Raw genomic sequence first — 14701 nt, forward strand, 5'->3', positions numbered from 1 at the left:
GATCAGGGCTAATAGTCCTGAACTAGGAAAGGTAGAAGACATATCGCTATCGCAGGATAGTCATAGACTAATCCTAGCCATAGAGGTAGGGCTAGCCTAACCTCACTCTCGGACGCAACCCTAAGGGGGGTTCATTCCCATAGGGAGGACTGAGAGGCGATAAATACTCCATTAGACACTTGATCCCTTTACTCAGAAAGGGAATCAAGGCTAATTAGAGGGAATGCCAAGGCAGGGGATGAAGGAAGCATATAGGGGTCCTACAAGTAGGTTAGGTTAGAAAGAGACACTAACTAACCTATCCCCTATATGGTCCCTGAAGGCGAAAGAACATTGCATCACGGTCGAAAGTATTGTAAAATAATGCCACTATCTTCATAACTTAGCCTAGGATCACTAATAAAATCATGCATGAACACTTATGTACAGGCGCTCTGGCCTGGGGGCTATAGTAGCCGACTGGTATGAGGTCAATCGATGACCGATAAAAAGCGTCGAAACACGATATAAAAGTTCCTAGCTATGAAGACTAAATAAACTAATGTATTCGATTAGTAAATAAGGCCGGAAGCGTTGTTGTGGCTAACTAAATAAGGCATGCATAACAACAACGACGCCATAAAATGGCGGGTCCGGTAGAGGCACAGCTCTGCCACAAAACAGCAATTATCTCGGAAAGTAATATTTACTTTACGGCCAGAGCTTAACTAAACAATACTGGAACCTTGTACTCAACTTTCCAGAAGATGGTGAGGCTGAAGGTAGCGACATAACGTAGATGCAAATCGATAAATGAAGCACAGGGAAAATCCGTCTAAGTAGGGCAGCTACTAAACAAAGGATGAAGACGGGCGTGACGTCATTTGAGCAATGGCGCCCGTTTGTTTACGTCTCGAGTATCAGTAGTAGCCACGAGTGAGATTGGCTGTGGAGCGGCTCCCAGCTATTCTCAACCCTTACACACCGAAGCATTAACTCTGTTCGGGGTGAAGATAGCTATGTGGCGCGTTCAGACATGCGTCCCCTGTTGATATACGATGTCTTAAAGGGAAACCTTTGGGATACTCGCTCCAGAAGTTAGAATTCTGTGATAACCTGTGGTTAAATTCTCTGGGAATATCTTAGTAGTTTTATACCCAAGGAAGCTACCAAAAAGGAACCTTCCATCAGGACGCCATGGCTTGAGCCCAAAAACAAGATTCAGTGATTGCACAGATGTTATTTCGCCTTCTAGGGAGTATACAATGGATTTCGGTGATATTGGTAGTCGTCTCTCTTGCCCCTAACCTAACGCTGGGGCTATTGTATACTCCCTTACCTCTTCAGTTACCTTTCCTAAGGTAATCTCCTCCCTCGGAGGTAGCCTAGGCTACATCTTACCCCTCCTTACCTCGATATGCATTCGGGTAAGGTTAGGCTAGGATTTTTTCCTACCTCACTCCTTGCCATAGTACATGCGCTTTGAGTCTGGGACGGAACCTCAGAGTACCAGTCGTTCGTCTCCAGCTCCCCATTAGGAGAATGTACTCTCCTTCTGATCCCTGCTGGAGGGTGAAGGTGGTGGGGCTCTGCCCTTCCCCCTAGTCCACACTTGGTTGGGTTAAGTCCCGTCCTCCCTGTGGCCTAGCGACTTGTCCTCCCCCTGCCCTTCCTAGTCTAGGAGACTAGCTCACCTAGCCTAGGTTAGGCAGTCCATGGGATTCTGCTTCTTTATAGTTTAGGACAGGACATTAGTGCTGTACCTACTCTGTGCTAACTTACCCTAGGCTGGAGAATGGACTCTTCCTACCTAGATAGGCTAGCCCTGAACAGAATCCCCACCCCTGGGAGTGCCGGTGGGACCTACGCCTCCCCCCTACACTCCCCCTCAGGACCCTCTTCCCTCCCCCTCTATCCCTTTGGTGTTGGCCTAGCCTTCACACCCCTGTCCGCCGTCCTACAACTCCACCGAGAGCCGGTGGGTTGCCGGTTCGGCTCGGTCCTTTCGTTGGTTGGTCAGTACTGCTGTGCTGCCCGCATATAGTCGAACTATGGGTTAGCATTCGTCGGTCGGTCTGCCGGCGGAGGACCTCCCTTCTTAAGTGTTCTTCGGCCCTCCCTTTGGCCGCCACTGGCAACATAGCCGACTGCCGGCTCTCTGCCGCCGGATGAAAAGGAGTACCCCTCTAGGATCGGGTTCTGGGTATTACCCTTCCCTCTCTCTCCTCCTATCCTATCCCTCTCTCTCTTAATGCCGGTCCACTGCCGGCACCAGCCGTCAGAGTCTTTGGTGCCCTACCTGTCTCATTGAATGATGTCAGTGTCAGTTACCGTCGCCGGCCGCCCGTCGGCTGCCGGGGGCCGCCGGCTTGCCGGCGATCTGCCCTCACCTAAGATATCACCCTCTCTCTCTGCCACATAGACTGATGGCTGGGAAGGGTCCATCCTCGATGGGGACCTGCCGGTGCCAGTTGAGCCTCCGGCATGCCGCCAGGCAGCCGGCGCCACCATTCCTGGCGTTACAGTGGACAGTCACTCCTCCGTCCTGCCGGCAGCTAATATTGTGCAGCTATGGATAATAGCCAGTACACCTATGATATAGTTATACCCTAGACTGAAAACTATTATGTATGGTTGGACAAGAAAAAAGTTTCCAGCATATTCTGCGCTTCCATGTGCAGTCTCTTGCTGGGACCTAATCTGATAAGGGGGCCTAGCTTATCCCCCCTTTTTATCATACACTGAATGAAATCAGCTTCCTCCTCTTACTGTACCTAATTCCCTAGAGGAAGCCTAAGCTTAGCTCATTCATCACGGATGTTTTTTCCTCCCACTGAGGCCCATGAAGGTCTTCTGGAATTAGTTACAGCATGGGGTCACGGCAATTGGCTGGGCGGGATGCACAAATATGTGTCTTTCCTACCTCCTTTCTGGCTTACCTATCCTAAGCCTACACACACTGGAATCTTATATTATAAGTGTACTAACTTATACTAATCTAAGATTAATGTAAGTCATGTTTGTATTGACTTCCTAATACTCATTTCCCCTTTCTTTTACAGGAGGAGTATGTGAAGTGTGAGAGCACCTTCTGCGGTGTTTGTCGCCCTAACTTTTACGGCCACCTGGCGTGCTGGACTCACGCCGGTTGTTCCGTCACGAAGGGGAACCTTCGCTACTGGGATCCGCAGGCCTGTAACGTATGCAAGGGTCTGCTGGATGAGGCGTTCGACAACCCTCTGTCAGCAGAGGCTAGGGATAACGCCCGAGAGAAACTGCGTAAGTAAGTGCGCGGGTTTTAGAAAAACTCCACGGGCCCCTATCTCCCAAGTGAGAAGATGAGAGCCATGCTCTTCCCTAAGGCATCTGCTGATGCCGTTATCCCTAAGGATGAGATCCCCTGTGTCCAACTAACGGTCAAACCGGATGTTGCGGCCGCTCTCCAAGAGTGTTGTCTCGACGAGGTGGAGAGGATGTCGGATGTGTCCGAAAACACCGAAAGGACCCTCATGACGGAGGGTCAAGAAGAGGAAGAGGATCAGGTGGAGGCCCCTGATTCTGAGGACGAGGTCGCCCGTGCGCCCTCCGTGACTTCCGTCATGGTCTCTGAACCCGTCCCCTCTACATCTGCCACCACGATGCCTGTGGTACCGAACACCCAGGATATCATCCAAGCTCTGGTGTCATTCTTGGACGAGAAGTTCCACTAGGGGCATGCGGACCTCAAGAGGGAGCTTATGACCTTTAAGAAGCAGCCAAAGAAGATCTCCGTCAAGGATCTTCCCCCCTGCTCAGTGACCGATCCCTGGAGGCATGCAAAACACATGCCAATCACGACTAGACGCATCTTCATCAACGATAAGCTAGGTGCCGTCCCCCTTGAAGTGGTGGAGTTCTACCCTAGCTTTGATGCCTACCCGGACTGTTACATCCGTCTGAAGTCCGAACCAGTCTCCCAGGAGGAGACTGAGCCTAAGGAGCTCATAGTGTTTGACCACGCCAAGGCTCAAGCTATGCTGGCTGACTGCCTCAAGAGCAGAGGATATACCACCTCCAAAATGCCGGCGCTGAGCAAGAAACACCCGTCCTTTCTTGCTCCTCCCACCATGGTCTTTCCCTTCGTGGAAAAGGCCCTGAATTCCGTGTTAAAGGCGGTGGAGGAAGGAAAACTCTGCCCTGCATTGGAGGAATGTAGATCTCTCTCCCTCGCCCTACCTCCCGATGATAAAAGCTGGAAGGACATCCAGCTTACCTTCACGGTTGGAAAGCTGGAGGCTGACGTCGCTGGACGTCAATTTAATGAAGATCTACCCAAGCTCACCGACTATCTCTTACGTCAGGAACAGGACACGAAAGAGAGGCTGGCTGCCTCTCTGTCTCTTCAAGTACAACTTGAGACAATGGCCAGGGAAACTCGGGTCCCGGACTACTACATGGTTCTTGCAAAGACCCACCTTGCGACCTTGTTGAAGGACTTGTACAGCTTCATCAAGGCCCGAAGAGCCTGTAGAGAGTTCGTGTTTGCGGACGCCACCGTTAAACACGAACCCCGGAAACTGATCTCCTCCAACATCTGGGGCAAATACCTCTTTCCAGTAGACCTGGTGAAAGAGATTGCGGACAAAGCCGCCACTGAGAATCGGAACCTTCTCAATAAGTGGGGCATGTCCTGAAAGAGGAAATCTTCTCAGGATGAGGGTCCACAGTCTAAGAAGAAGTCCAACAAGCCCCGACCCCAGCAGCGTCAGGCCAAACGCCAGTTTCCAACACCCGCTACTCCCCAGCTAGTGGCTCAACCATAGCAGACATTTCAGCTGGTCCCTCAGCCGGTGGTGGCCAAGTCACCAGTTTTTACCCCTGCCTACAAAAGGCAATCCACTACCTTTCGCCCCAGAGGTAGAGGCTCCGGCAAGGACTCCTCTCGTCATCCATCCAGAGGGAGAGGAGGAAGGGGAGCAAGCGGCCGAGGTGGTAAACCCTCGGGAAACCAGAAGCAATAAAGTGCTTCCGGTGGGAGGAAGACTCCGCCTCTTCCAGGATCGTTAGACCTTCGATCCTTGGGCCCACAGCATCGTCAAGAAGGGACTAGGGTGGAGCTGGATAAAACCACCTCCAGTCTTCCACCAATTCTTCCAACCCTCAACCCCCATCTTGGAAGAATATGTCCGAGAACTCTTGAACAAGAAGGTGATCAAGAGGGTGAAGTCCACCAGGTTCCAGGGAAGACTGTTTTGTGTTCCCAAGAAAGACTCAGACAAACTCAGAGTCATTCTGGACTTGTCCCCTCTCAACAAGTTCATTGCGAACAACAAATTCAAGATGCTGACTCTTCAACAGATAAGAGCCCCACTGCCTCACAAGGCTTACACGGACGCATACTGGCACATTCTAATGAATCACCAGGCTTCCTCCTACCTAGAATTCAAGCTTCAGAGAAGACAATACGCCTTCAGGGCTATGCCCTTCGGACTCAACGTGGCCCCAAGAATCTTCATGAAGCTCGCAGAGGCGATCGTCCAACAGCTACGCCTTCAAGGCGTCCAGGTGATGGCTTACCTAGACGATTGGCTGGTCTGGGCGACATCGTCAGAAGAATGCTCGCGTGCCTGCAGAAAGGTGACCCAGTTCCTGGAACATATGGGTTTCAAATTCAACACCAAAAAGTCTCGACTGTCTCCAGCTCAGAAGTTTCAAGGGTTGGGAATCCATTAGAACCTTCAGTCACACCGTCTTTCCATCCCTCTAAAGAAAAGGAAGGAAATAGCTGGATCTGTCAAGAGACTTTTAAAATCCAAACGGGTTTCAAGACGACAACAGGAACGAGTGCTCGGCTCCCTACAGTTCACCTCAGTGACAGACCCAGTGCTACGAGCACAGCTAAAAGATGCATCGGGAGTCTGGAGACGAAACGCATCCATCGCTCGAAGAGATCTCAAGAGACCTCTGCCAACCAGGCTTTGCTCACTTCTCAAGCCGTGGTCGGAGGCAAAGAACCTGAAAAGATCAGTTCCTCTTCAACCACCACTTCCGTCGGTCATCATCCACACGGATGCCTCGCTAGAAGGATGGGGAGGCCACTCCCACCAGCGACAAGTTCAAGGAACATGGTCTCCCCTATTCAAGACGTTTCACATCAACATCTTGGAGGCCATGGCGGTTCTTCTCACTCTGAAGAAACTGTCTCCTCGTCCTTCGATCCACATCCATCTTACTCTGGACAGCGCCGTTGTGGTCAGATGTCTCAACCGTCAGGGCTCACGATCGTCGCCCCAACTCAACCAGGTGCTGTTACCGATCTTCCGCCTAGCAGACAGGAAGAAATGGCACCTCTCAGCAGTTCACCTACAAGGATTCCGCAATGTGACGGCGGACGCTCTATCGAGGACAAGCCCCATAGAGTCGGAATGGTCTCTAGACGCAAGATCATTCTCCTTCATCTCCCGTCAAGTTCCGGAACTGCAGATCGACCTCTTCGCGACGAGCGACAACAACCAACTTCCTCTATACGTGACTCTATACGAGGACCTCAAACCAGAAGCGGTGGACGCCATGTCCCTGGATTGGAACAGATGGTCCAAGATTTACCTGTTCCCTCCACCCAACCTTCTGCTGAAAGTCCTCTCCAAACTGAGAACCTTCAAGGGAACAGCAGCCCTAGTGGCTCCCAAGTGGCCCCGGAGCAACTGTTTCCTTCTAGTCCTGGAACTACAGCCCAAGTTGATCCCTCTGCCGGACCCAGTTCTCTCCCAGCAGGTTCAGAAGTCGACTGTCTTCGCTTCATCAAGGAAAACCAGAGACCTTCATCTCATGATTTTCTCTCCGTAGCCGTGAAGAAAAGGTTTGGAATCTCGAAGAAATGTTTAGACTTCTTAGAGGAATACAAAACAAAGTCTACCTGAAGGCAATATGAGTCATCCTGGAAGAAGTGGGTATCCTTCCTCAAGGCAAAGAATCCTACGGAAATAACCATAGATTTCTGTACATCCTATTCAACTTCATGGACAAGGCTTAGCAGCCAACACGATTTCCACTTGTAAATCGGCCTCAACAAGACCACTACTGTATGCCTTCCAGATAGACCTGTCCAACGAAATCTTTAACAAACTTCCGAAGGCATATGCTAGACTCCGTCCTGCACCCCCACCGAGACCATCTCCTGGTCTCTGGATAAGGAGCTCCATTTTGCCTCTATCCTGGACAATGAATCTTGCCCTCTGAAAGACTTGACTCAAAAAGTGATTTTTCTTTTTGCTCTCGCCTCGGGAGCACGAGTCAGTGAAATAGTGGCTTTATCTAGGGAAGAGGGCCAGATACAGTTCGCCGAAACAGGGGAACTTACCCTCTTCCCTGACCCAACGTTTCTCGCTAAGAATGAACTCCCTACTAAGAGGTGGGGCCCATGGAGAATCTGCCCTCTGAAGGTAGATGTCTCTCTATGCCCAGTGGAGAGTCTAAAGGTCTATCTTCGAAGAACTTCAGACTTTGGCGGAGGACAACTCTTTAAAGGAGAAACCTCGGATAGTGATTTGTCACTTAAACAACTAAGGGTGAAAATCACCTACTTTATTTGCAGAGCAGATCCTGACAATACACCCGCAGGTCATGATCCTAGAAAAGTTGCCTCTTCCCTAAACTTTTTCCAAGGAATGGATTTCGAAAGCCTTTGATCCTTCACAGGCTGGAAATCCTCAAGAGTGTTCTTTAAACACTATGCGAAGCAGGTGCTCGAAGTCAAAAGATTCATGGTAGCCGCAGGTAGTGTGTTGAAACCTGCTGCGTAGGACAGTGAGTTATTTCGGGACTCTAATTCAACGGGTGCCTGTGTTGACCATAGTGCGATACATAGTGATTTTAAGTGCCATTTAGTGGCATGAAAGACTGTTTTTCTACAAGGTGAAGTAACATAGATTTGAACACGTGTGCCACATGTTTATTCGGACATGAAGTATGTTATGACTTAAAAGACTTTTAGTTCCTTTGAAACCCATGTGTGTAATGACAAGTTTTCCCTTTCAGATTCCACACCCTTGTCTTATGTAGTCATTAGTCTATGTTTATTATTCAATAATTTTATTTAAATTATTTATCTTATTTCATATTATTGCGAATATTTTCTTGAATAAAATAGAATTTTTGCTACCATATGCATCTTATTTCGCCCCTCTATATGAAATATACTACTGTTGCTGAGTTTTATTTGCCCCTATTTTAACCTTATTATGATTTATGTTATAATATTGCTCCTGTCTGATATAAGCTCACCTAAGAAAAGTGAAATATTTGTTCCTACACAAGTAATTAACTTTCCTGATCTGTCTACGAGACCGACAAGATCCTATATACAGGTGAGTTTATCTTCATCAGGATACTTCGAGATGTTGCTATCGTCCAAACAGGACTTCCCTGCCAGGGGGGCAGGAAGCCATGTCATAGCTTATGCCATTGGTAGCGACATGTGACGGAGATGTCACGGTCTCTAAGGTCATTAGACCAAAGGAATATTGTTTGAAGTAGAAGGCACTACTGAAACGGGGAAAATCCATGATACACTAATTCTCTGGTACACTTCCATCAGGACGTCATGGCTTGAGCCCTTCGCTCAAAATCTATTTTTGGGTGAGATAGCCATGACGTCCTGATGGACCCACCCTCGTTCTCTATTCTGGCCTGTCAGGCCCCTCCCTTTCTTATTGTATCATGGAGGCTGACAGTTACGCTGGATAGAATCAGGAATGAAGCGCGCGGATGTGACGTAAACCAAGATGGCGGCCAGCTATGGCGGCCGTTTGTTTACATTGCTAGGTACCGTAATATTAACGCAGGAGGAGAGTTTTGTAACGGCTCCTCCTGATACTTGTCACACTTCCCCCTCGAAGCGTAAACGCTATGTGGGGTACAGATAGCTATGTGGCGTGTCAAGCATACGTCCCCTGTTATTATACGATATCCTAAAGGGAAACCTTATGGGTACTCGCACCAGAAGTTAGAATTCTGTGAAACCTTTAGTTTAATTCTCTGGGAATATCTACTGTAGTCATATATACCCTCAGGAAGCTACTGAAGGAACCTTCCATCAGGATGTCATGGCTATCTCACCCAAAAATAGATTTTTTGCTTCGCTCAAAATCCGCTTATTATCACAACCATATCTTGACTTCATAAGCAGTGACACACTACTTGAGGAATACACAGATTCTAAAACATACTACTGCCTGTCAGGGGAAAGAGAAGACAGTATAATTTTGTCATAAAGTTATTTTACTCTTCCCCAACACACATGAGGAAAAGGAATAGCACTCACAAGAAGTCACTAGAAAAAAAAATAGCAACTTGCCAGCTTAGATTTTGTTAATACCATTAAATCAACATAAGTATGACAATATAATGTCTTAGAACTACTTTGGAATAGGCGAAAGAAGTTATTACAACTCTTTGATTTAATTAAGCCTCATCAAAAGTATACAATGATTTTGATCTAATGTCGTGAATGACTTCTCAGGTCTTAGTATCTGTGAGTTGAAAGGCAAATATTGAAGCACAGGAAGACAAGTAAGTAGGGAAATTTGGTAGGAAGAACATAAGGAAAAGGATGAAAACTTAAAAAGTTGAAAGCAGTAAACCTAAGGGTAAAAAAGACCCTGCAAAGAACCTTTGGTACAGTTTGCAACAGTATACATCAGATATATGACCTGCTTTACTCCTCTACAGGACATACAAACAAAAAGAACAGTTGTAAAATGACAAAATTTGTATCAGTGCATAGTAGACCTATCGGTTGTCCATGTACACTAAACTCTCATGATAATATTCCTATTTTTACTCTATTTTTATAGATAAAGTGTCTCTTATAGTGAAAGGTTGGATATGGGAACATATTTACCCAATTCATCCAGAGATGGTCAGAAGTGTGAGCAATGGGGATAAGGGGCATTCTTAGTGCTATAACCTTTGTGCTTTTGTGATAGTTCTTGTCTCGTGTATCGTGTATGATTTTTGTTTTACCATCATAATTTGGCTGTGAACAAGTAATAAAACCTTTTTTAAATTTTTAATTTTAGCAGCTAGTATATATTTTTACCTTGACTAGTGTACGTTGTTGCATTTATTCCTTTCTCAGCAAATGCCATTAGTTTACATATTTGCACTATCTTCTATGTATTTTTTTAAGTAGTTTAATTACAACCTCATCATAGTCATAGGCAATACTTAGAAATAGCCTACTGATACCAGTATTTTACTTCTAGGAGAAAACCTTCCATGGACTCTATCTTTGAGTTGTCAACAAATTGCAGACTAGTTTGACCCAACTAAAAAGTTTCCTGAATGCTTTGAATTCAGGTATACTGTATGTCTAATTCAACCAAACAGATGAAGAACAACGTTTATAAAGAGATTGTTTGTATACACTAAACAAAACATATTTGAAAATTAAAGTAATTGAAGTCAAAGATATCATGCCCCCCCCCCAAAAAAAAAAAAATGTCAATCCCTTCCTCACTAATACTGTAGTTAGGCCACATTGAAAGTAATATTTCTTTTATATCGAAAATTACTATTAGTTATATTAGAGGTAATTTGCTACATACAACTACTGTACAACTATTATACTTTTACCTAAAGATCTGCAACATTTTGCAGATCCAATTTATTTATATATTTTTTTTAGCACAAACGAGTAGAATCTGATACTTACTAATAATCATCTTGTTACATTTTTAAATCTTGTGTTTGCGTAAAGCATAGCAGTATACACTATGTATCCCGAATTTTGGTATTAAAAAACTGCCATGTAAGATATCTCTTAAAACCATTTTATTTTTCTATAACAGCGTGACAATAAGGTCGCATACTGAGTATCTTATCTTTGAGGACGTTAAACTGGAACCTGGAATTATATGAATGATGCTATAACCTTTCAGGGATTAAATATTTCCACCAATAACACACTGACCATAAATTATGTTCAATATAACAAGATTGATCTGGAAAAAATAATAAGATTTTGGTTCAAAATTGTAAACAGACTACTATCAAGGTATAACAGAAAATCGTAATAAACTATTCTTTACAAGAAACGTAAAATTCATTATTATTTACCTTAAAAGATTTAAAGCGATGTTATCTGTTGGACGAACATTTGAAGTGTATAATTTGCAGACTTTCAAGATTCCGCATCTTGCACTGACATCATGAGCATTACGCCTAGATCTGCAACTACACGTCTTCTTTGTAGCGAGCATGTCATTAAAAGTCTCAACACCTTTATTTACAGCTTCTTTTAGATCTCTGTCACTGCTATTGAAATAATTCCTGATGAGAAAGGTCACTACAGAATCCATCTGTTTGGTAAATTCCTTCTTTGCAAGTTGTTTCTCTCGACCAATTCCCCTACTGTGTATTAATCTCCTTCCTCCCATCATCTGGGCATTATTTTCTTGGTTGTTGACAATCATCACATTATTGTTGTTCTCATTATTATTGTTGTTATTATTATTGTTGTTGTTATTGTTATTATTGTTGTTGTTGTTATTGTTATTGATCACGTTGATGACATTGACAATACCCTGAACGACTAGAATGATGAACGAAGCAAAAGTGAAGGCAGCCGATTCAGGGGTGGACGTGGACGGGCAAGAATCTCGCTTATGGCGGGTAATTTCTCTGTGCATTGTCTTCTTATTGTTCCACTGCATAGTGCTGATACTCTTTCTGTAGAGATCTGAAGAGAGTTGATTATTCATCATAGGATCAGATTTTCCAGCCGAGGGTTTCATTTCAGTTTGAAGAAGTCTTGTTTGAAGCCAAGTCATTTGAGTATCATAAGAATGATTAAACCCTAGATACGTAGGATGAAGCGCATTACTGGTAAAATTGTCCATCACTCGACTTGGTGATGGAGATGGAGAGCTATTGTGCAAGCCTTCATAAGTATTTCCATAACCATGATAAAAACCCAGCGAGGTCATGACTGCGGTGTCTCTTTTTTCAAGACAGAGTTCAGGCTACCAACTGAAAGAGTAGAGATAATTATTAATGAGAGAGAGGTTTTTCTCATTATTCGGGCAAAACTACAAATTTTTCAGGCAATTTTTATTTTTCATAGCTATACAAACCTAAGTCAGTTATCCGAGTTTACTCCTAGGTGGATTTTCTACAACTGGACAAAAGAAAAAGGGGTGCCTAACTGATAACTACAATAGGTTAATGTGCAACTCCAATGATGGTAGTGCTACGCTATGTTGCGAGCCAAGCCCCACTCTATCCTGTTCAAGATTTGTGGTGTGGATGGGGTGAGACCTTTGCTACAAAAATACATATTGTATTAAAAATTTGTCGTTTATTGCTACGTGGATACAAACTTATGAGTCATGTATATGGGGAGTCTTCCTTATGAGGGAGGAATTTTCTGTTAAGAGGAGGTCAAACTCTAAGTTATGAAAAGGACTCAAAGAAATAAACAGAAATCAATAAAGACAGTTCAACCAGCTAGTGAAGAGGCAGGGCTGAAGTGTCAAATCCCTCTAAGTCAAGACCTAAGTAGGATGAAAAATTACACACCGCAGGCATCAAGAATTATGTTCATACAATAAATAAATAATTTAAAAAGTAGTCATTCTCACTTGCATTAGGGTGAGATCACAGTAAGTACTCCTTGGTCCACAGCTTGGAGGAGTAGAGTGTACCCAGGTTTGATCCACTTTTCATACCCTTACAATACAGATAATAACTGACGCCGTGAAAAACTGGTAAGTGTCCGGTAAGAGCTTTGTTTAGATTATATGTTGACCTGCAGCAATAGGACCCAAGGATAAAGTATTCAGGGAACTATGAGTACAGTCTTTTAAGTAATGGCATGTGAAGGTGGTCTGCCTCCTCCAGACCCCTGCACTAAGTACTTGGGCAAGTCCACAGATGTCATTTTATCGAAGGGGGACCCTGGCGACACTTACCCTGAGGATTTATACACTCTCATAATAGTCTTATCCAACCAAAATGAAATAGTATTCTTAGATACATTCGTTATGGAGCACCCAGTACTCACCAACAGATTAGGAATTCTTGGTCTGAGAGAGGCCGTTCTCTTCAGGTATTTCCTGTCTGCTCTTACAGGACAGAGTAACAGACTATCTTGATCATCAGTTATGTATTTGAGAGATGAGAGCGTGAAATAGTCAAATCTAGAATCAAGTATAGCTATATTTTGTGTCTTAGCCACAAACTTGGCAACTAAAGTGAAGGCTATTTCCTTCCACCCATTGGAATGTCAAGTAAGATAAGATAGGCCATGTAATTTCCTTACTTTCTTAGCTGAGGCTAGAGCAAGGAGGAAGACAGTCTTCAGGGTAAGATCCCTGTCTAGACCTTTATATAAGGGCTCATAAGAGGCTATTTTAAGGGACCTAAGAACATTAAACACATTCTAGGTGGGAGGTTTAATTTCCCGAGGAGGGAGGAAGGTCTGTTCAAAACTTCTGATGAGAGCGGATAGTTCCCGTGAAGAAGAGAGGTCAAGTTCCTATAGTTTAAAAAACTGGCTCAAGGCTGAGTGGTAGCCTTCCATTGCAGAGACTGTAAAGGATTTCTCCTTTTCAGAAACATTAAAAAGTCAGTAATCAGGGGAATAGTGGCTTTAGGTGGAACAATTTTCCTCCTATGACACCAACCACAGGAAGTTAACCACTTGGCCTGATAGACTGCTGAGGAAGACTTTTGGATGTATCTGGAAAGTTGTTTCGCAGTTGGTTTCGAAAAGCCTTTATTTCGGAGATGCTAGATAATCTCCACCCAGGAAGAGACACCATTGGGCTACCTCGGGGATTTTTTATGTGTAGTTGGCATAGTAAGTTTGGCTATTCCTGAAGTTCTCTTGGAATTTCTGTGAGAAGATCTGGCAGGTCTGGATACCACTTTGCCTGCAGCCACAGTGGGGCTACTAGCGTTATTTTGACTTCTCGGGACATATGTATCCTGTTCAAGACCTGACAAATCAGACAAACATAAGGAAAGCCATAGAAGTCTAGACCATTCTAAGGGGGCTGGGTCTGCAACTGGAGAGCAATACACCAGGAGTTTGATGTTCAGGTGTGTGCGAACATGTCTACAGTCATGGAATCCCACAAAGTCACACGACTCTCTGCCACTCAACAAGGCAAAGACCATTCAGAACCAACTGCTGTCCCTGGTTGACTCAGATGGTCTGCAATCATGTTCCTCTTTCCGGGAATGAATCTCACTGAGAGAGATACGGCATTGGTCTGGGCCCAATGATGGATTCCCACTTCTAGCTGGCATATTAAGTGGGATACCGAGTTTCCTTGTTTGGAGATGTGGGCCACTACTGCGGAGTTGTCGCTCATCATCACCACAGAGTGACCTTCAAGGGTCTCCAAGAAGTGGAGTAGCACTAGATATGCCGCCTTCATATTTAGGTAGATGATATGAAATTTCTTCTCCTCCTGCAACCACAGGCCTTAAATCTGCTCCCTAGGCAAGAGGCATTGGAGAAGAGAAGGAACTCTGCAGGGGTGTGCCCGCTACCAGGTTCTCCTTTCTAAGCAACTATTGGAGATGTCACCACCTCCTGGCACACCTCCACTAAGGTTGCAGGAGGGTCAGATAACTGTGACCACTGGCTCTGTTAGAGCCCACTGCACTAAGTGAAGATGCATCCTCCCAAAGGGGACCAGTTTCTCCAATAAGGTGAGGTGACTCAGAAGCTTCT

The 14701-nt window shown here is 45.0% G+C and overlaps 1 protein-coding gene across 1 annotated transcript in view; it reads right to left on the reverse strand.

The window, feature by feature from the left end:
- Positions 1 to 10677: 10677 nt before the first annotated feature.
- Positions 10678 to 14701, reverse strand: part of LOC137648427 (uncharacterized) — a 49512-nt gene continuing 45488 nt past the window's right edge. Inside the window, exons 2-3 of the mRNA XM_068381347.1 lie at positions 11077 to 11988; positions 10678 to 10864 (exon numbers count right to left, since the gene is read on the reverse strand). Coding sequence (XP_068237448.1) covers positions 10792 to 10864; positions 11077 to 11945 — 942 coding nt within the window. The 5' untranslated portion in view covers positions 11946 to 11988 and the 3' untranslated portion in view covers positions 10678 to 10791. The remainder of the gene's footprint in view (positions 10865 to 11076; positions 11989 to 14701) is intronic.

Source organism: Palaemon carinicauda, chromosome 10, assembly GCF_036898095.1.
Source record: "Palaemon carinicauda isolate YSFRI2023 chromosome 10, ASM3689809v2, whole genome shotgun sequence".
Taxonomy (NCBI): Eukaryota; Metazoa; Arthropoda; class Malacostraca; order Decapoda; family Palaemonidae; genus Palaemon; species Palaemon carinicauda.